Source organism: Nerophis ophidion, linkage group LG06 (assembly GCF_033978795.1).
Source record: "Nerophis ophidion isolate RoL-2023_Sa linkage group LG06, RoL_Noph_v1.0, whole genome shotgun sequence".
In the NCBI taxonomy this organism is placed as follows: Eukaryota; Metazoa; Chordata; class Actinopteri; order Syngnathiformes; family Syngnathidae; genus Nerophis; species Nerophis ophidion.
Genome location: NC_084616.1, coordinates 42,425,235 through 42,447,611, shown reverse-complemented (window position 1 = coordinate 42,447,611; position 22,377 = coordinate 42,425,235). Strand labels below are relative to the sequence as shown.

At 39.7% G+C, this 22,377-nt stretch overlaps 1 protein-coding gene across 3 annotated transcripts in view; it reads right to left on the bottom strand.

Moving 5' to 3' along the window:
- Positions 1-22,377, bottom strand: part of rimkla (ribosomal modification protein rimK-like family member A) — a 79,465-nt gene that overhangs the window by 34,042 nt on the left and 23,046 nt on the right. For 2 of the 3 annotated variants that reach the window (XM_061903807.1, XM_061903808.1), the window contains exons 3-5: positions 22,034-22,120; positions 18,435-18,638; positions 12,899-13,397 (exon numbers count right to left, since the gene is read on the bottom strand). In XM_061903807.1, the coding sequence (XP_061759791.1) occupies positions 12,899-13,397; positions 18,435-18,638; positions 22,034-22,120 (790 nt within the window). Of the gene's footprint in view, positions 1-999; positions 13,398-18,434; positions 18,639-22,033; positions 22,121-22,377 lie in introns of those variants that run through there. The other variant, XM_061903809.1, reaches the window with a different exon arrangement.

Sequence of the window (22,377 nt, the reverse complement as noted above, 5' to 3'; positions counted from 1 at the left end):
GGGGACAAAAAATATCTGTTTTCTCAATACCTGTTTTATGATTTCCCTAATAAATTAATAAATAAAGTATTCAAAACATTTTTAACGATAAATCAATCATAGTTTCTCATTAATTAATCAAGGTAGTTATGTCAAATGTCCATTCTTGCTGAGCACATTTTTCCAGAGAATTGTGGTAAAATTAAAAATCATGACTTATTTTTGTAATTTTCATTTATTTTATTGTGATTTGTATTTTATTATTATAATTTTTTTGGGGGGGGGGGGGGGGGACAAAAAATATCTGTTTTCTCAGTACCTGTTTCATGATTTCCCTATCAAATGAATAAATAAACAAAATATTCAAAACATTTTTAACGATAAATCAATCATAGTTTCTCATTAATTAATCAAGGAAGTTATGTCAAATGTCCATTCTTGCTTAGCACATTTTTCCAGAGAATTGTGGTGAAATTGCAAATCATTACTTTTTTTTTTTTTTTTTTTTTTTTGTGATTTGTATTTTTATTATTTTTTTGTATTTATTTTTATGGGCGGGTGCGAGGGACAAAAACAAGTGTCTGTTTTCTCAGTACCTCTATTATGATTTCCCTATCAAATTAACAAATACACATTATATTTAAAACAAAATGTAACAATAAATCATTCGTAATTTCTCATTAATTAATCAAGGAAGTTATGTCAAATGTCCATTCTTGCTTAGCACATTTTTTGAGAGAATTGTGGTCGAAATTCCAAATCATTGATCTTTAAAGGTTTAAACGTTATTTTAATTTTTTATTTATACCATCTTTAAGGTTTGTCAGAAATCAAACAAATATTACCAGCTTTATTTAAGGGCAACATTTACAAAATGTATTTAGCAACCGTCCAAAAAAAACTATACTTTAGTCTCCGCTTTGTGCTTAATAATTCATAAATAAGCAATAATCTAAACAACCCTTTACAATCCTGGTTTTTATATAAAAACACAAATCTTAAAACAGAGAGAGGACACAGTTTAGTTGGGTTTTGAATAATCACTTGTCTTTATTTTAATCTAAAAAAAAAAAAAGGAAATAAAATCAAATGAATATGAAAGAGGGAATTATTTACACCATTTTGAACATTTTGTTGATAACACATTTTGGAGCATGTTTCGTAACACTTTCAGAATGATGACCAGCATAAGAAAAATGAGGGCATGTGTGTAACAACCGCGTCGTACTTTCCAAACCTCGCTAGCTAATCATGACTCAATATTAATATTGTCCTGCTTGAACTTTGCTTCATCCTTCCTCCAAGACTATTTTGTCATCAACTGGATCATCCAATGCATTCCTTCCAAAATATTTACACATAATCCTTAGAACAATCCTCTTACCACGACCCATATTAGTACTCGGTTACACAGCAGTTTTTTTTTTTGGCATTCTCATTCTTTTTTTCCAGAGGCAGTAAAACAAGAAAACACAGTTATTTCCTTAAATTCCCTTTTTTCAGTTGTATCCATGAAGCAAATACACATTAGTCGCGCGAAGAATGTATTAGTTGTGCTTTGTGAGTCCCAATACACAAAATAACCTCAAAAGTCATTCCAACTTGTATATATTTTGAGTTGATTAACATGGTGAATGGACAGGAAATGACACAAGTATTAAAAAAAAAAAAAAGAAATACATTTTGACAGTGGAGCAGGGGTGGCAAACTTATTTTAGATTGGGGCCACATGGAGAAAAATCTACTCCCAAGACTGGTAAAATCACGGCACGATAACTTAAAAATAAAGACAATTTCATATTGTTTTCTTTGTTTGGAAATAGAACAAGCACATTCTGAAAAAATTACAAATCATAATGTTGCTGGGGTTTTATTTTTTTACTCTTACATTAATACTATTTTATCTTTATTTGTCGTTATTTATACTTTGTGAATAAATCATGTGATAATGTTCATCAGTCATCTCATTGGTGTTCATTTTCAATCCATCAAGATAAAAAAAACAATATCAAAATCAATTTACAGGATGTTATATATATTAAGTTTGCTCATTTCCCTCAACTGGTGGACTAACATCGTGTACTTAATTTTTTTTTTTTTACATATGTAACATCAACTACAAAGAATTGCTAAGGCGACATCTAGTGGACACGTTTCGAACAGCAGTTTCTTTCATTCAAAAATTTCGGCTCATTTTTATACTTAGCAAACTCATCCCGGGGGCCAGATAAAACCAGTTTGCAGGCCGTACGTTTGACACCCCTGCAGTAGAGGCTCCCTTCTTTTATCGCTGTTGGTTCTGGATATGATGTAATAGTGTAGCTTACCACCACCAGGTGTGATTGAATGATGGGTTCCCACTTCTCTGTGAGCGCCTTGAGTATCTAATAACAGAAAAGCCCGATATAAAATCTAATCCATTATTATTATTATTTTTATATGACCTCGACAAATTCATTTTTGAAAAGTAGGAATCATTAACTATACATCAAATATTTTCATTGCTAAATCATTTAAAAAATATATGTATATTTTCTAAATAAATTTGTCAACATTAACACCCCTTAGTCACCCTTTGAATCTAATATAGTAATGCTCTCTGAGGTTGAGCCAATTAGTGGCAATGATACTGGACAGCATGCTCTGATTGGTTGCGTCTCCTCCAGTGGCCAATACTGCAGTACTATCCATATTTTATGTGGTGGACTCTCTTATTTCTGTGGCTGAGGTTGCTGAGGTAGTTAAAAAGCTCCTCGGTGGCAAGGCCCCGGGGGTGGATGAGATCCGCCTGGAGTTCCTTAAGGCTCTGGATGCTGTGGGGCTGTCTTGGTTGACAAGACTCTGCAGCATTGCGTGGACATCGGGGGGCGGTGCCTCTGGATTGGCAGACCGGGGTGGTGGTCCCTCTCTTTAAGAAGGGGGACCGGAGAGTGTGTTCCAACTATCGCTGGATCACATTCCTCAGCCTTCCCGGTAAGGTCTATTCAGGTGTACTGGAGAGGAGGCTACGCCGGATAGTCGAACCTCGGATTCAGGAGGAACAGTGTGGTTTTCGTTCTGGTCGTGGAACTGTGGACCAGCTCTATACTCTCGGCAGGGTCCTTGAGGGTGCAAGGGAGTTTGCCCAACCAGTCTACATGTGCTTTGTGGACTTGGAGAAGGCATTCGACCGTGTCCCTCGGGAAGTCCTGTGGGGAATGCTCAGAGAGTATGGGGTATTGGACTGTCTGGTTGTGGCGGTCCACTCCCTGTATGATCAGTTTCAGAGCTTGATCCGCATTGCCGGCAGTAAGTCGGACACGTTTTCAGTGAGGGTTGGACTCCGCCAAGGCTGCCCTTTGTCATCGATTCTGTTTATAACTTTTATGGACAGAATTTATAGGCACAGTCAAAGCGTTGAGGGGTTCTGGTTTGGTGGCTGCAGGATTAGGTCTCTGCTTTTTGCAGATGATGTGGTCCTGATGGCTTCATCTGACCGGGATCTTCAGCTCTCACTGGATCGGTTCGCAGCCGAGTGTGAAGCGACAGGAATGAGAATCAGCACCTCCAAGTCCGACTCCATGGTTCTCTCCGGGAAAAGGGTGAAGTGCCATCTCCGGGTTGAGGAGGAGACCCTGCTCCAAGTGGAGGAGTTCAAGTACGTAGGAGTCTTGTTCCCGAGTGGGGGAAGAGTGGATCGTGAGATCGACAGGCGGATCGGTGCGGCGTCTTCAGTAATGCGGACGTTGTACCGATCCGTTGTGGTGAAGAAGGAGCTGAGCCGGAAGGCATAGCTCTCAATTTACCGGCCGATCTACGTTCCCATCCTCACCTATGGTCATGAGCTTTGGGTCATGACCGAAAGGATAAGATCACGGGTACAAGCGGCCGAAATGAGTTTCCTCCGCCGGGTGGCGGGGCTCTCCCTTAGAGATAGGGTGAGAAGCTCTGCCATCTTGGAGGAGCTCAAAGTAAAGCTGCTTCTCCTCTACATCGAGAGGAGCCAGATGAGGTGGTTCGGGCATCTGGTCAGGATGCCACCCGAACGCCTCCCTAGAGAGGTGTTTAGGGCACGTCCAATTGGTAGGAGGCCACGGGGAAGACCCAGGACACGTTGGGAAGACTATGTCTCCCGGCTGGCCTGGGAACGCCGCGGGATCCCCCGGGAGGAGCTGGACAAAGTGGCTGGGGAGAGGGAAATCTGGGCTTCCCTACTTAGGCTGCTGCCCTTGCGACCCGATCTCAGATAAGTGGAAGAAGATGGATGGATGGATGGATGGATGGATGGATATCCATATTTTTTGTTTATTTTGTCATTTTTATCTTTGCGAATGCTTAATTTAGGACCTAAAAAAAAATGCTTACATTTGCGACAAAGGTCATAAATTTGATAATTTTGTAAAAAAAAAAAAATAAAAAAATAAAAATAAAAATATATATATATATATATATAAAGATATTGTGTTTATTTCATAATTTTAAGGGGTCCTGTAACGTAAAACCAACATTTCTTAAGTACCTTTTTTGTGTATTTGTGGTCAGCATAAAATGTCAAAGATATTTATAAATTACATTTATAAAAAAATCTTTCCTTCCTACAAAATGTAAAATGTAAAAAATGTAATGACTTATTTTTCCAGTTCCGGCAGCGGCTTTCTTTATATGTAGTAAAGGTTTACCCGAAGAGCTGTTGTCTAAAGTTGGTCTGTTTGCTTTTATGTTGTGTTACAGTGCGGATGTTCTCCCGAAATGTGTTTGTCATTCTTGTTTGGTTTGAGTTCACAGTGTGGCGCATATTTGTAACAGTGTTAAAGTTTTTTATACGGCCACCCTCAGAGTGACTAGTATGGCTGTTGACCAAGTATGCCTTGCATTCACTATAATGTGTGTGTAAAAGCCGCACATATTATGTGACTGTTTTTTGTTTGTATGGAGGAAAAGTGGACGTGATGACAGGTGGTAGAGGATGCCCCCAATATTGTTGTCTGGGTGGAAATCGAGAGAAATTCGGGAGAATGGTTGCCCCGGGAGATTTTCGGAAGGGGCACTATAATTCGGGAGTCTCCCGGGAAAATCGGAAAGGTTGAAAAGTATGTCTTCGGCACGTAAATAAAACGGTGCATTCTACACGGGCGGTCAGAAAACGGTGTGAAAAATATAACATATGAAACATTTTGACCCAAGAACTACCATTACATGTTATGTAGACCACAAGGAAGTGTTTTTAAATGTTAAAATAAATTTCACAAAATGACTGCTTTAAGTTATGTAAAGTCAAAATCAACTTGATTTTTTGTTTCTTTAGCGAGAGAGAGAGAGGGCCAAATTATACATTTGAGAACATTGGATAAGTCATATTTTTTAATACATTGTGTCATTTCCAGAGAAAAAAATTAACTATTCACCAAATCAAGAGTTGACATCATGTTGGGCTTCTAGTTTATCCAGGCTGTCCAAAGTCACTTGGGTATGATATGTTCCACGTTTCTCTTTGTCACACATGCTCAAACAAATACAAAGTGGGTCATGATATGCTATGGAAAATGATCTCTTTTACATTTTAATTATTATTTTATGGAATCCTTGATTTTGTTCTGTTTAATTTTACTTTAAAGTACAGGGTAACATTTTTGACACCTTCTCATTAGGCGCATTTTCTTTATGTTCATGACTATTTACATTGTGCATTGTCACTGAAGGCATCAAAACTATGAATGAACACATGTGGAGTTATGTACTTAACAAAAAAGGTGAAATAACTGAAAACATGTTTTATATTCTAGCTTCTTCAAAATAGCCACCCTTTGTTCTGATTACTGTTTCGCACACTCTTGGCATTCTCTCCATGAGCTTCAAGAGGTAGTCACCTGAAAGGGTTTTCATTTCGATCAATCAATCAATGTTTACATATATGGCCCTAAATCACGAGTGTCTCAAAGGGCTGCATCCTCGGCTCGGATCCCACATCAGGGCAAGGAAAAACTCAACCCAATGGGATATCAATGAGAAACCTTGGAGGGGACCGCAGATGTAACATAATAGTGAGAGTCCAGTCCATACTGGATCTAGCATAATATTGCGAGAGTCCAGTCCATAGTGGATCTAACATAATAGTGAGAGTCCAGTCCATAGTGGATCTAACATAATAGTGAGAGTCCAGTCCATAGTGGATCTACCATAATAGTGTGAGAGTCCAGTCCATAGTGGAACTAACATAATATTGTGAGAGTCCAGTCCATAGTGAATCTAACATAATAGTGTGAGAGTCCAGTCCATAGTGGATCTAGCATAATATTGTGAGAGTCCAGTCAGTAGGGGATCTAACATAATAGTGAGAGTCCAGTCCCTAATAGATCTAACATAATAGTGAGAGTCCAGTCCCTAATGGATCCATCACAATAGTGTTAGTCCAGTGCATAGTGGAACTAACATAATAGTGTGAGTCCAGTCCATAGTGGATATAGCATAATATTGTGAGTCCAGTCCACAGAGGTTCTAACATAATAATAAGAGTCCAGTCCATAGTAGATCTAACATAATAGTAAAGTCCAATCCATAGTGGATCTAACATAATAGTAAAGTCCAATCCATAGTGGGGGCAGCAGGAGATCATCGTGATCATCGCTTCACAGGTGTCAAAGTTGTGATGCGTTCAGTGACAATCTACAAATGTAAATAGTCTTGAAAATAAAGAAAAGGCATTTAAATGAGAAGGTGTGTCCAAACCTTTGGCCTGTACTGTATACGGGCCGGACTTTGGACACATGCATGTGGTCAAGCACACTTTCTAGATGATTTGTATGATATTGGCATCAGAAGCGTTGTTATCCCACACCATTCGTACGCGGTATACCACACACACACACAAGCCAGTCCCCGAATGAAATGCTTGCAAAAAACTGGGGATAGAGGTGCTGTCTGCATATGCTTTGTGCCTTGTCACTGGCTGATCTGAGACCATGTAAACAAAACGGTGGAATGATACAAACACTTGTTAACAAAGGAGGACCAGAACAACTGGGGATACGTGTGCTGATACTGGGACGTACGGCGCACCCGAAAAGTATTCAACGCTGGACTTTTCCCACATTTTGTTAGATCACAGCCCTATTCCAAAATGGAATAAATCCATGTATGTCCTCAAAATTCTACAGACAATAGTCCACAATAACAATGTAAAAGGTTTTTTTTTTTTTTTTTTTACATTTTGCAAATTTATTAAAACAACCCAAAAAAATTACATGGACATAAATTTAAAAAAAATACCCTCCGCATTTGACCCATCCCCTGGGAGATGAGGGGGCCGCGTTTGGAATCATTTTGGTGATTTAACCCCCAATTCCAACCATTGATGCCGAGTGCCAAGCAGGGAGGTAATGAGTCCCATTTTTATAGTCTTCGGTGTGACTCGGCCGGGGTTTGAACTCACGACTTACCAATCTCAGGGCGGACACTCTGACCATAAAGGCCACTGAGCAGGTTTTTGGTTACAATGCCACAAGCTTGGCACACCTTTCGGGCAGTTTATTTTTTTTAGTAAGAACATGCAAACTCCACACAGATAGACCCTAACTCAGGAATCGAACCCAGGACCTTCTTACTGTGAGGCACGAGAGTTAACCACTGCTTCCACCAATAATAGTATCTGCAAAATGCCTTTGTTTCCAAGACATGAGCGATATGTGAGGATTTTAAAATGAAAGTATTTGTAAAACAATCAACTGGACAACTCACAACATGGCCTTCCGCAACATGTTCCTTTAAGTGAGTTATTTAAAATTTGCCTCAAACGCTCCGAATCTGCAACCAGTTGGAACTCAAACACATTTTGATGCAGATTTTAACGAAGGACATAGCCATAACCCCTTAAAAGTCAGAAACCACTTGCCACAAAAACACGTGTTGTTAACCAAAAGTTACCTTGGCTAATGCTCTAACACAAACCCTTCAAACAATAAAAGGTATGCTGTAAATTTAAAAAGTAAAATCTGCAAAATCTTTCATTTAGACAGAATAATACCAAAAATGTAATTGCAAATACGTTGCACAATTTTTCAGTACTTTTGGGCAGTTTATTTTTAGTAACATAGCAAAAAAATATGTTTTCACATTGTCATTACGGAGTGTTGTCCGTAGAATTTTAAGGACACAAATACATTTATTCCATTTTGGAATTAGGCTGTAACATAACAATATGCGGAAAAAGTGAAGCGCTGTGAATACTTTTCGGATGCACCGTATGGAGATGTGATGGCAGATTTCACAGTTTGTTTGTCACACTTATCAATGGACGACATCACAGCAGTCTTTTGATCTGTGAAGCTACTGTGGGCACAGCTTTTGTCCCCCCAGGGGGGAAAATGCTGCATTTCCTGGTGTCTTGTGGGGTTATTTTTTTAGCATCAGAAAACAAGCTTCCAAATATATATATTTTTTTACACTGTTAGTGCACACAAACCACTTTTTTTGTCTTTAAAAAATATAAATTAGGAAGAAAACAATGAACAATAATAGAACAAGTAAAGGAGCAAGTGCATGTTATTTATGGTATTACACCACATTTTGATACTGTAACCTTTTTTTCTCATTGCTGCTTGAATTATGTTTTGTCTGGCTTGTTGGAGCGTTAATTATTTTTTGGGGATATCTCCAGTGGATATGTCAGCTATTTGAAGGTTAGAGGGCGAGGCTTAGATCCAGGCTGCTTCCCTGATTTGTGGCCAAAAAAACAAAACAACAAAAAAACAAATGTCAACACCAAGGTCCTCAAAGTGGAACGACGTCGTAATTTGATCAGCGGTGGCGGAGGAAAGAGTACATGGATGGCAGCAGTAAATCCCTGAATCCTTCTAAAAAAAGGGAACATTCTCTTTAAAAATGACGGAAAAATATATTGTTAAAATTCCCTCCGAAGTTTTTTTTTTTTTTATGAATAATGACAGAGAAATCTCTTCTGTCCGAAAAAAAATATTAGCACCGAATTTCTCGATGTCAGTTCTGTACAATTTATGGCAGAAACCCGGCGTAATAGTTGCCACCAGAGCAAATTCAATACTGAAAATATTTACAAAACAGCTAGTAAAACGAGGAAAAAAAAAAGAGAAAAGGGAAGGAAAACCAGGTGTAACATCCTGGCTGATATGTGTTGTATATTTCAATGATTCTACGGCAGCGACAAGTCACTTTTTGAGGTATATTTTGCAAGTGTAGACACAGCATCTTGTGTCCTTAAACTATAATCTGAGTACGGACAAAGAAAATATGTTTATCATAAAGTGCTAGACATTGAGTTGAAGTTTTAAAACATGGCAGACTGTTGCTGCTGGTACGGCTCAACAAGGACACAACTTGATAATAATAAGAAGAGAGGGGGGAAAAAATACTAATGGCACTCAACTCTGTCCTCACATTGTCATGAGGACCTCACGCAATCATAAATGCTTGTCTCTCAGTATTGATGTTTAGTCGCTTATGGTGTGTCTCAGGCTTTTCATACGATTGGGTGAATAGCCAAGGGGCTAGCTCATTTCTACCTAATGTACAATAGAACATCCAAAGTGCAGAGCCTCACAAGTTGAATTGAAATTTTAAGGTAAAATAACTCCGATTATGTCAACTGTTAGAATTTTGGATTTTAAACTTGTGAGTGACCTAATGGTCAAAAAGGTCTTGCTTTTTTTTTGTGTGTGCAGCCAACACATAAGCAGCAATGTTGTTGGAGTAATATAATTAATAAATACCAATCAAATACACATGCAGATTAATGTAAATACTAGTCTTTTTTTTTAATTTCACAAGGAAAAATGTCAAGTATCAATTACTTTAACAGTGAATTGCAACAATTCGACCACAGTGAAATGATTAACGTGGACCCCGACTTAAACAAGTTGAAAAACTTAATTGGGTGTTACCATTTAGTGGTCAATTGTACGGAATATGTACTGTACTGTGCAATCTACTAATAAAAGTTTCAATCAATCAATTAAAAAGACTTGTAATGTCATGTTCCCTAATAACGAACAAACGTAAACATAGTATTTTCAGCAATATCTATATGAATGTATAAAGTGGTACCTCTGCTTATGGGTTTTTGGGGATACAAACTGTCTCTTGGCTAGCTGTTAGCAAACAATCAGATCCAATCATCCATACAGCTAGTTACCACAGCGGATGTCAAAGTAATCCTTGTAAGATGTAACCAAACCCTCAGACTTCTCCAAGGGGAGGTGTTTAGGGCAAGTCAAAACGGTAGAAGGCCACGGGGAAGACCTAAAACACGTTGGGGAGACAATCTGCCCATGAATGCCTCGGGACCCCACAAAAGGAGATTGACGAAGTAGCTGAGGCCAGGGAAGTCTTACCTTTTTCAGTTGATAACTGTTTTTGCTTACAGTAAATGACCATAAAAACTGATATATTGTTAACCTGTTTACAAAAAAGATATAGAGAACCTAAGGTTAAATACTGGCAGGAAATCACTGTAAAACAAATTAGGGCCAAATTTAGTGTGGCCAATCAGCTTATTCCCAGGTGTATGTTTTCTGGAGGTGGGAGTACCCGGAGAGAACCCACGCAGTCACAGGGAGAACATTTAAACTCCACACAGAAAGACCCTCAGCCCAGGAATTGAACCCAGGACCTCTCACTGTGAGGCACGAGCGCTAACCAGTGCGGCGCCGTTCTGCCTTTTCACCGATAATAGTCTCTGCAAAATGCCTGTTTCCGAGACGTAAGCGATACGTGAGGATTTTAAATTGAAAGCATTTGTACAACCGTTCACTGGACAACTCACAAAATGGCCTTCCGCAAAATGTTCCTTTAAGTGCACTATTTAAAATGAGCCTTAAATGCTCCGTATCTCCAACCAGTTGGAACTCACTTAAACACAGTGTGGATCATTTGGGTGCAGTTTTCAATGAAAGGACATAACCATAACCACTTGCCACAAAAACACAACAAAAAATGTTGTTAGCCAAAAGTTACCTAGGCTAATGCTTTAACACAAACCCTAAAAACATTTAAAGGCCTACAGAAATTAGATGTTCTTATTTAAAAGGGGATAGAAGGTCCATTCTATGCGTCATACTTGATCATTTCGCGATATTGCCATATTTTTGCTGAAAGGATTTAGTAGAGAACATCCACGATAAAGTTCGCAACTGGAAAAAAGCCCTGCCTCTACCGGAAGTCGCAGACGATGACGTCACATGTTGATGGCTCCTCATATATTCACATTGTTTTTAATGGGAGCCTCCAACAAAAACAGCTATTCGGACCGAGAAAACGACAATTTCCCCATTAATTTGAGCGAGGATGAAAGATTTGTGTTTGAGGATATTGATAGCGACGGACTAGAAAAAAAACAAAAAAAAAATCGCGTTACATTGAGACGGATTCATATGTTTTTAGAGACATTTACTAGGAGAATTCTGGGAAATCCCTTATCTTTCTATTGTGTTGCTAGTGTTTTAGTGAGTTTAACAGTACCTGAGAGTCGGAAGGGTGTGTCCACGGCCGGGTGTTGACGCGCAGTGTCTCAGGCGAGTCCACGGCAGCTTTTATCCGGTAAGAACTGACTTTTTATCCACAATTTTCTCACCGAAACCTGCTGGTTGACATGTAGTCGGGATCCATGTTCGCTCTGATCCATACTAAAGTTTCACCTCCGTGAATTTCAAACAAGGAATTACCGTGTGTTTGTGTGGCTAAAGGCTAAAGCTTCCCAACTCCGTCTTTCTACTTTGACTTCTCCAATATTAATTGAACAAATTGCAAAAGATTCAGCAACACAGATCTCCAAAATACTGTGTAAATATGCCGTTAAAGCAGACAACTTTTAGCTGTGTGTGTACACAGCGCTCATATTCCTAACAGCCCGTGACGTCATGCGTACACGTCATCATTACGCGACGTTTTCAAGAAAAAAGTCTCAGGAAATTTAAAATGGCAATTTAGTAAACTAAAAAGGCCGTATTGGCATGTGTTGCAATGTTAATATTTCATCATTGATATATAAACTATCAGACTGCGTGGTGGGTAGTAGTGGGTTTCAGTAGGCCTTTAAGCGTCATGGTGTAAATTTAAATGTACAATTTGCAAAATCTTGAATTTAGACAGAATAATACCTAAAATGTTTGAGTATTTGCATGCTTGTGACATTACAGTATTTGCAATTACATTGTACAATTTTTCATTACTTTCACAGTAAAGTCGTGTGTTTTCTATGTATTATAACCAAAGTCATTTAGGTTATCGACTGTTTCTTGATTTATTGGCACCATTCCAAAAAACTGCACTCCCTCTTTAAGTTATGGCAATCTTAAGTTGCGGTACCACCGTGCAAGTATTTTTGGTTACATGCTCCATCACACAACCAATTAATAAACCCGTAAACCGAGGTACTACTGTATACCAAAACCGTGGTTCTCTCTATAAGGTGTCAGGCATATTCGAAGGGTGAGTAGTTTTACTTCGTTTTAGTACTATATTTTTGTGTTTTTCAGAGGGAGTTAGCGTGACAGAACGACTTCGGATGTTCCACTGTAACTGGATAATAAGCGCTGCAAGATTCACCCTTTACTAGTGTCTTCAATCCACCAAAAGTATGAGACGAAACATCTTTGATGGAAACACACCATCTATTTCCTATAGCGTTTCACCTTCTCTTCTAAAAATCCCTCCGGTTAGGATCAAATACAAACTCTATCCCCCCGGCCCCAAGTGTTAGGAGTACAGAGAACTTCAATTGTTTAAGTACTGAGGAGGTTTAGGAAGGAGAGTCAGGGGAGCAGCCTCAGATCTTTTGGAGGGAGTTAGTTTAAGGAAGAAATGTTTTGTGTTTGTTTTTGCATTCATCGCTATGTGTTTGTAAGAATCTATGTATGTGTATAGCTATGCATACAGAAATGTGTGTTTGCTGGTGCATGATGGTGCCTCTCACTCAGTCAATAGCTTGATCTCGTTGGCGAGAAGTGTGTTGAAGTTGTAGGCCGGGTCGGGGAGTCCCGGGGCCGAGGGCTGACAGGGGGATGACTGCAAGGGCTCGGCCAGCTCGGGGTCGCTCTCGCTGGAGGTGGAGCCCACGCTCATGTTGCACACGGCCTCGGGCAGGGAGCCGCCGCCGGGAGGCACAGGACACACCTCAGGCTCGCTGCTGGTCTCGCTAGTGCTCGACACCACCGACAACAGAGACATCTTGCGGGTGAGGCGGTTGGGGAGCATGGACAGAGCGTAGTCGGCCACGATGCCGGCCACGTCCATGCCGCAGGCCTGGTCGAAGGCGATGAAGCCCACGTTGGCGTTGGCCTCACAGACTACAAAGGAGCCGTCGTTGAGCTGGAGGAGGTCGATGCCGCACACGTCCATGCCAAGGATGTTTGACACCTCTGTGGCCAGTTGCTTGCCCTGCTCGCTGAGTGGGCACATCATCCCCACGCCACCTTGGATCACAGCAAATACACACAGTCAATATATGTGCCGTCAAAACATGCACCACTATGATAGCGCTATTGTTTTTCAGACAAACAAACCACATTATGACCCTGTAAGTCCTGGGACATGAGCACCCTTTGAGAGAAAAAGAGGAATATTTCTATCAAACCCCAAAATAAAATACAATTTTGAAAATCAAGACTACATTTCCTGCAATTTGGTGCATTTCTATCAATAAATCAATCAAAGTTTATTTATATAGCCCGAAATCAAAGGGCTGCACAAGCCACAACGACATCCTCGGCTCAGATCCCACATCAGGGCAAAGAAAATCTCAACCAAATGGGATGACAATGAGAAACCTTGGAGGCGACTGCAGATGTGGGGACCCCTCCACCCCCCGGGCGACTGGTCCAATGGACGTCGAGTGGATCTGGCATAATAATTTCTATATTGTATTTTAATTTTAGATCTCTTCTTTTTGGCACTTACACAGTAGATCATTTACGAACATTATTGTGTGAATTCTCCAAAGCATTCACACATATGCTTTTCTATACCAAAATTCATCTATTTATTATTAATCAACAACTTTTTCTTCTTCTCCAGATTTTGACGTGCTCCACCTTCCACATTTTTCATCCGATTCAAACCGTTCCAACTTCAAACTGTTCAGCCTATTCGGGAATTGCGGGCTTTCCCTTGACAAATTCCCAGATTTACCAGAACTCCAGGTTTTCTGGGATGTTTTTCCCATTCAAAATGACCATTTTTCAAACTTCCACCATTTCCACATTTTTCAACCGATTCAAATCATTCCCCCTTCAACACATTCCACCATTTTTGAAATTTTAACTACTTTTCTCCAAGTAAAATAAAATTCCAGGATTTTCCTGAACTCCTGGTTTTCCGAAGCCCTATTTCCACCCTTTTTTCTGGCGATGACTCCTTCCACATTTTTCAAAGCATTTTAACCGTTCAACCGTCAAAACATTTTTCTTAATTTGGACAAAAAATGCAAGACAAAAAAACAAAAACAAAATTCCCAGTTTTCCCAAAATTTCAAGAATTCCGCGATACCATTTCTCAATTAAACATGTAACTACTTCAACATTACTCGACCGATTTGAAAAATTCCAACACCAACCATCTCAAGTCATTCAGACCATTCAAGTTTTTTTTTTTTTTTTCCATTTTCCAAAAAATTCCCACTTTTCCCGAAATTCCTAAATTTTTGGGAAATTCCCATTGTAATCAATGGGAAATTCTTCAAATTTCCACGACTCACACATTTTTCATCGGATTCAAATGTTTCAACTTCAAAATATTCAGCCTGTTTGGGAATTGTGTGCTCTACTTCAACAATTCTAAAAAAAAAAAAATCCAGGATTTCAGTTAAACTTCAGCATTGGAGCATTCACACACAAATCCTTCAGGTATCTAGGTATTATTGAAAATGTAATGTAAAATTCTATGAAATGCATCCAAAGAACTCATCCTGTAGCCACACCCCCTAAGGCAGTGGTCCCCAACCACTGGACTCGATTGATACCAGGCAGCAGAATACTTTTTTAATAGATTTGTTATTTATTTGTATTTTATTTTTTTATTTTTTTTTTATTAAATCAACATAAAACACAGAAAATACACTTACAATTAGTGTACCAACCCAAAAAACCTCCCTTTTTCGTGACGAAAAAAAATAAATAATAATAATGATAAAAAAAATTCTGTCCGAAATGGAATAAGGAACAAGTCATTACATTTTGATAGTGACCCGAATAATTTCTATAGCGTTACCTTACGTTTACATTATGGGCCTTAACTTCTGTAGGTGCGTTTATGCTTGTGGTCCAGCCTCCACCCACAAACTTGAAGACAGTAGATGACTTGACAAGAGGCTTGTTCAAAAAGTTATGGGCAGTTACTATTGGGATGCAGGGTCTTGCAGAGTTCTGTGTTCTCTTAATGCTTTTGTAGTTTGGTACAGGGCTTGAGGAGCACATATCTTTATATGAGCACAATAAGTTAAAAACAAATCTTCGCCATTAGGCAAATAATCTTTGGAGGATTTGAGTGAGATTTAGCAACTCATTGACCATAAAGGCCAAAACATGCTCGGGCAGAACATACGTGGAACAGAGAGCCCAGAGGTCTGTATGAACTCAAAGCCTATATGCACAAAGATCACATTTTACATAGACTCATCTTAACGCACTTGTGTCAAACATTAAAACCCGGCTCGGCATGTATTTTTCCACATCAACCCGCATTAAGTGTGATACCAATCGGTATATTGCTACCACAACATATCACAATCAGGCCAATATATGAAATGTGTTCTACGACTCACCTCTGAGAAAATTGATGTGCCGAGTCGATAATTGGTTACATTTTGCCGGTAGCGAGTACAACTTCACAACAATACTCCCCTTCCTTGTCTCCTGTTGCATTCAATGGCTGTACATACCATGTTTTTAAGTTGTATTTAGTGCTTTGCAAAGTTAGCAGAGCAACTATACTTACTCGTCATCAGTGTAAGGATTGTCTTTATGGAAACCTTGATGTCTGCAGACATTTCGTTCTGACCCAAACATGGGGTGTCCAATTTTTTTCACACGACTGTAGCCCACACTTAGAGGCTGAGTGTAACAGTGGCCATCTATTAAGAGCAGCTTTGAGCTCAAACCAGCAACCACACATTCCCACAAAATGAAAGTTAAGTGCAGCAATACTTGGTAATGAGCTAAAAGCCCTAATCTGTCAGCTTATTGTGCCGCCTCTATCTGGCATCTGTTACACTCACCCACCTAAAAACTCACGCACACCTGGGTTAGGACACCAATGTAACAGTTTATAAGTCTGGCTACTGAGTTCAATTTGGGGCTCAATTAAGCAGTTTATAAATGCAGCAGTGCTAGAAAATGAGTTAAAAGTCCTGCACTACCGCACAGCATCACTTTCTGGGAACTCTTACATTCATACAGAATTCTTGAGTTATATTTCACATTAGGTAGCTTGTCTTTAAATTATAAGGCAGAAAAAAACAGTAAATGTTAGCGAAAAGGGAACTGCATTTTTTGGGGGATTTTGCCTATCATTCACAATCCTTATGAAAGACAAGAAGATAAAAGTTTTTTTTGCATTATAATATGTTTTAGGTGGCTGGCAATGAAGCTAATGGGATCAATCCATTCTGCCTCTAAATCCATACATCCCTCTGTTTCTACCGCTTGTCCCTTTCGGGGTCGCGGGGGTTGCTGTATTTGGGCGGAAATCACTTGCAACAAATGCATCCAAAAACCGCCAATAATACCTAATTTATGTTCCGTAAGTTGTATACTAACCAAGCTGTAGCGACATTGTTATTATAAGAGCGAACACTGAGGAACTGTTTATTTAGCACACTGCCTTGGACTGCATGCTAAGGTATTAGCCGTAAGCTAGCTACAGCAAGAGGTAGGCTAGCTTCTTGCGTTGGCAGCTGAATTGCCTTTGAGTTTGTAATGCACAACACAATGCAACAGTACAAAGCTAGCTCGACATCGTGTGTACTGTAGTTGCACCATGATCAATATTATATTGACTTACGGGATGGACAGTTGTCTGTTTGGTCCAGCCGGCCGGCGACGTTTCCAGTTGGTTTTGGGTAAGCACTTCATTTATGTTGGCATAGCTTGGCTCCATACTACACATTTGCACCGTAAAGTCATGCCGACCTCACTCTCTTTGCTTCCTTCTGCTCCAACGTTTCAGGCTCACTTTGTGCTGGCTTCTATAACCTTGTATAGTTTCAAAAAGATAAGGTTGTGAATCCTCATTCGTCCAAAAATAGTTGTCTTTGCCATATATTACCAAATCGCCATGATTACAACACACTTAAGTAGGAACACACATTTGTTGCTGGAAGTCCCAAGTGCGCTGTTATGCAAACGAAAATAAATGCGCTGAAGAAAGTCAAAGTTAAAAAGTTAAAGTACCAATGATTGTCACACACACACTAGGTGAGGCGAAATTATATTTGAAGAAATAAGTTTGCTTGAAACATGCAACAATTAAGTTTGCACTGCTTCAAAAAAAAATATCCAATTAGGCGATATTAATGGTATTGTGCTTTAGCTGGGTTAGGATGAGCAAATCAAGGGTTCCTTTTTCAATTCGTAAATTTCCCTTGAGCTTATTCCGATCGATATTTACTGTTTCAGAGGAAGACATTTCGCGTGCTATTTACACCTAATGTTCTGCCAACATTCCGCATGGGGGAGAAAAAAAAAAAAAGAGCTTCAAATCTTATCAGCGAACTGAAATGCCAGTGTTGCTACAATGGTGTTTCTAGTACTTAGGAAGACACCTGCTGCTACTAAGAAGCTGTGCAAAAGCCAGGTGCAAAGGAAGGTGCGCACAAACCAGCTAAATAAAAAAAAAAGTACTTATAAATAAGTTATCTGTCTTGATATCAACTTGAAAAAAGTGCATCCCTATAAAAATGAATTTGATCTCAAACCAGATCCTCTTGGAGTCAGCATAGTGTGTTACATAAATACTAATAATCTGATGACGAATGCCCCAAATATGTCACGGTGTATTACAGTACCAACTGCACTTGAATCTCCTCATGCTCTGGCAGGAGAAACCAGTCACCTCAGCGAAGAGAGAGTTACTCAATGTCTCGATGGCCAGCCTTGTTGATCTGGACTTGTTTTCACATAAACATATCATATAACAAATGCCTCATCATGATTATAACCAGAATTGGAAGGACGGTATGTTTGTTTATGGGACTGATTAGAGTTGTGTGGGTACCAATTAGATGATGACGTAGTCACTGAACAGAAAACATTAATAATAGACCTTGATAATAAAATAGATCTCCAAGTAGTTTTAAGCGATATTAAGTTATGAATAAGGATATAAACATCCGCCAATGCCTTTTATGCACAACCCAGCAAGGCGCCACATTACCAATGCTTGTCGGAACGTGACCAGGTGGCCAAATAGCAGGATTTTGATAGTTGGAGGATTGGAACCTTTGGGAGATTGCCTACCCAGGGAGCAGTTGCTCTGCATGCGCCCATCAGTGGAACAGCGTAGCATGGAGCCGATGACCCGGCCACCCACTAGGACCACCCGCACGTCGCGGCCGTGTGACTCCTTGACATACTCCTGAAACAAGTAGGGGGTGTCATGGCGGATCAAGTGGCACAGGTCTGTCAGGTGGTGTTTGTCTCGTGCCAAGAACACCGCTTTGCCTGGACGGAAAGAAAAGACAAGGTGACATAACATACTTCAGCAGACCTCTTGGTCACTAAGACTTTTGAGGAACCGAGAGTCAGGTTTGATATCTTCCTCAGAGTTTTGCTGACAAGTAACTAAATCTGTCGACCTGCCAGTTCCCCTTCCTCGTACTCGGGTTTGAATGAGTTTCTGAGAGGGTAAACAACTGTTTCTCACAGAGGCAAGAAAGGCCTGCTTTAATTAGCACCACTTAGTTCTGTCTTGTTCTTGTCAAGCCCTATGACCCTCTGTCCTCAACCAGGACGAATCAAGTGAAAGGTGTGTGTACACTTGGGGCCCGATTTTCCAAGTTTCAAATACCACGCGCTAGACAGCCTGTGTAAAATATAAAATAGCATGTACTAAGTGGGCATGTTGCGTGTGATCTACTAAAACTGCGTGTGCAATTGTAAAGTGGTGCAGACCACCTTATTCGAATGAGGATTTTATGTACCTGCGTGGCATTTACCATTGAAACACTCTCATTTACTGCTCATGGTTATTATAATGCCTCTACCTGTGTGTGATGTGTTAAACCAGCAGCACACATCTACAAACTGTAACACTATTTCTGAAAACAACAGAAAAGTCTGTGCACAAAGCTGCAGGATGGCACCATGTAAAATATATACTATGGTAATATATTTCCTAAATAAAAAAAAACGTCAGGAGACACCAAAACGCATCAATTGAATTACGTAAATTTAATCAGGACCTAAGCAATACAATTTTGAAAGGAAATTGCTGATCTTCCAAAATGTTGACAAACAGACGTGGTACAGATGATTCCCGTCCGTCCATCCTCTGTATGTGCAGCACGAGCACTGATCCCACAGCCATGTGTGGAACTGTCAGTTTGTGCGTCCTTCTGACAAGTGGTTGATAAAGCACAAAATATTGCTCACAAAACCGTGATGAGTGTTGATAAATCACATTGCGTGTGCTAAACCATTATAATTGCACCTTCTCCTTCCAGTATTGTGGGTGTTTTGATGCTCAGCATATATTTAGCGTATTAATGAAGACAGCGATGCAAAATTGATTGCACGCCTTATTCTGCTCATTTAACAGACCCAATCCACTTTGCACACGTTTAGTAGATCAGCTTTGTGTGCTATCAAGTTTGCATCTGTGTTAATACTCACGAACCTTAAGTAAATCAGGCCCTTGGAGTCGAAGTAACAATCCAAATGAGATAACGAGGAAGTACTTGGATAACACAACTTGCATTTAAAAGCATGATATCACACTTCAAGGTGACAAACGGAAAACAAAAAATATCACCTGCTGTTGCTTAGACCAGTGGTTCTCAACCTTTTTTCAGTGATGTACCCTCTGTGAATTTTTTTTTAATTCAAGTACCCCCTAATCAGTGCAAAGCATTTTTGGTTGAAAAAAAGAGATAAAAAAGTAAAATACAGCACTACGTTATCAGTTTCTGATTTATTAAATTGTAGAACAGTGCAAAATATTGCTAATTTGTAATGGTCTTTCTTAAACTATTTGGACACAAATATATAAAAATAACTAAAAAACTTAATGAAAAATAAACAAGTGATTCAATTATAAATTACTTCTACACATAGAAGTAATCATCAACTTAAAGTGCCCTCTTTGGGGATTGTAATAGAGATCCATCTGGATTCATCAACTTAATTCTAAACATTTCTTCACAAAAAATAAATCTTTAACATCAATATTTAAGGAACATGTCCACAAAAAATATAGCTGTCAACACTGAATATTGCGTTTTTATAGTATATGGCAGTGGTTCTTAACCTGGGTTTGGTGAGTCGGCCCAGGGGTTCGGTGGAGGTCAAAACACACCCGACTCATCGTGTAAATACAAACGTCTCCCTATCGCCGTATTAAGGATACGGCAAAATCTGACTGATTTGCAGGTGTGTAATTTGTTGTGGGTTTACGCACTGTTGATTTTGTTGTTTGAACAAAGTGATGTTCATGCACGGTTAATTTTGTGCAACAGTAGAAAAAAACATGGTAACACTTTAGTATGGGGAACATATTCACCATTAATTAGTTGCTTTTTAACATGCAAATTAGTAACATATTGGCTCTTAACTAATAAGTACTTATTAATGCCTTATTCGGCATGGCGTTATTATAACGCTAACTCTCTAATCCCAACCCCAACCCTAATCAAATAACTCTAAATTAAGTCTTTATTACTTAGAATATGTTCCCCTAGTGTCCAAATAACTCAAAATTACGTGTGTGTTACTTAGAATATGTTCCAAATTCTAAAGTGGTACCAAAAACATACAACTTTGTCTTGAATTAAAAAAAAAAAAACAAGACATTTTATTTTTTGGTGAATGCGCATATGAAACCGGTGGGGTTCGGTACCTCCAACAAGGTCAAGAACCACTGGTCTATAGTATGACTCGGTCGGGGTTTGAACTCACAACCTACTGATCACAGGGCGGACACTCTAACCACCAGGCCAGCTAACAGCAGCACAACTTTAATGAGCAATGGTGATCGATCAGCTCGCCCACGATGAATGTGCTGCCGGGAACCAAAAAGCTGCGCTGCAGGCACACAATGAGTGACTGAAACGTTTGTATATGGAGATAAAGATTGTAGAACAAAGTATATTATTATCCAGTCTTTGGTTCATAAATTGAAAAGTTTGTACAGTGAGGGCTTCGTAAATCGAGGTTCCACTGTATTGAGGTATTTCTACATGACATTTCACACATTTTACAAAGTACTATTGTGCTGCCGACCTTTTAAGTGGTCTTGAACACAATCAAACAAACTGCAAAGTTTGTGTAACCCAAATCAAACCTGACAAGTGTGTGAGAGCCTTAAACATTTGAAGTCATTTCAAATTGATCTTTGTACTTATTACTAAGCCTGTAAATTGTTCTGGAAGTTAAGGCAGGGCTACTGAGAGCGGAGGAAATGCCATTGAAAGGAAAAAGTTGGGGTCAGACTAACGGCTGTTTTCCCCAAGAATACGCCGCGATGGCAGCCTGGTCCAGCCAGTGCCCATTGTTGTTCCTTCAGACAATGGCAGAGCCAGTCAAGTGTCGATAACTATGAATGAGAAAGGGCAAATGGGTCAGCGGACACTGCGACTGTTCTGAACAAACGCAAAAACTATGCAACAAGTCTTGAACTTTCCCCCCCACTCATAACCTTCAAGTGCATTAAAAACAAATGTGTTAACCATGACCAGTAATGGTTAACCCAGCAGCAATAAAGAGGCACACTACGGTTCTGTCTAGAACACTCTGGAACATTGCATTTCCATTGGATTAATCTAAATGTGCCCTCCGTTGCACACACACATTTGCCGGCCGCTAGAGTGACTCAAGCAGGTTACACTGATCACATATCTTACCTCTGTGGCCACGTGCATTCTTCACCACCACCGGATAGCCCAGCGGCTCGGCCTCGTCAATCATCTTTCGGAAGTTGTCATGCCCCCCTGAGGAACACAAACACAAGACCACGCGGTAAGACACCGTGTTAAAAGGAGCATCCACACTTTGATAGCGCTGTTAACAAATTGCAACTGACTGAGCTGGCAGAGTGAAGGAAGAGGGAAGGAATCCTGACTGTCGCTATGGCAACAAAAGTGACTCAAAACAGCAATGTGGTCCTGCTGTTTATCGTACAGCAGTTACAAATGAGCAGTTTCTGAAGCCAGTAAAATGATGCATAGATGTGTTAAGAATATCCACA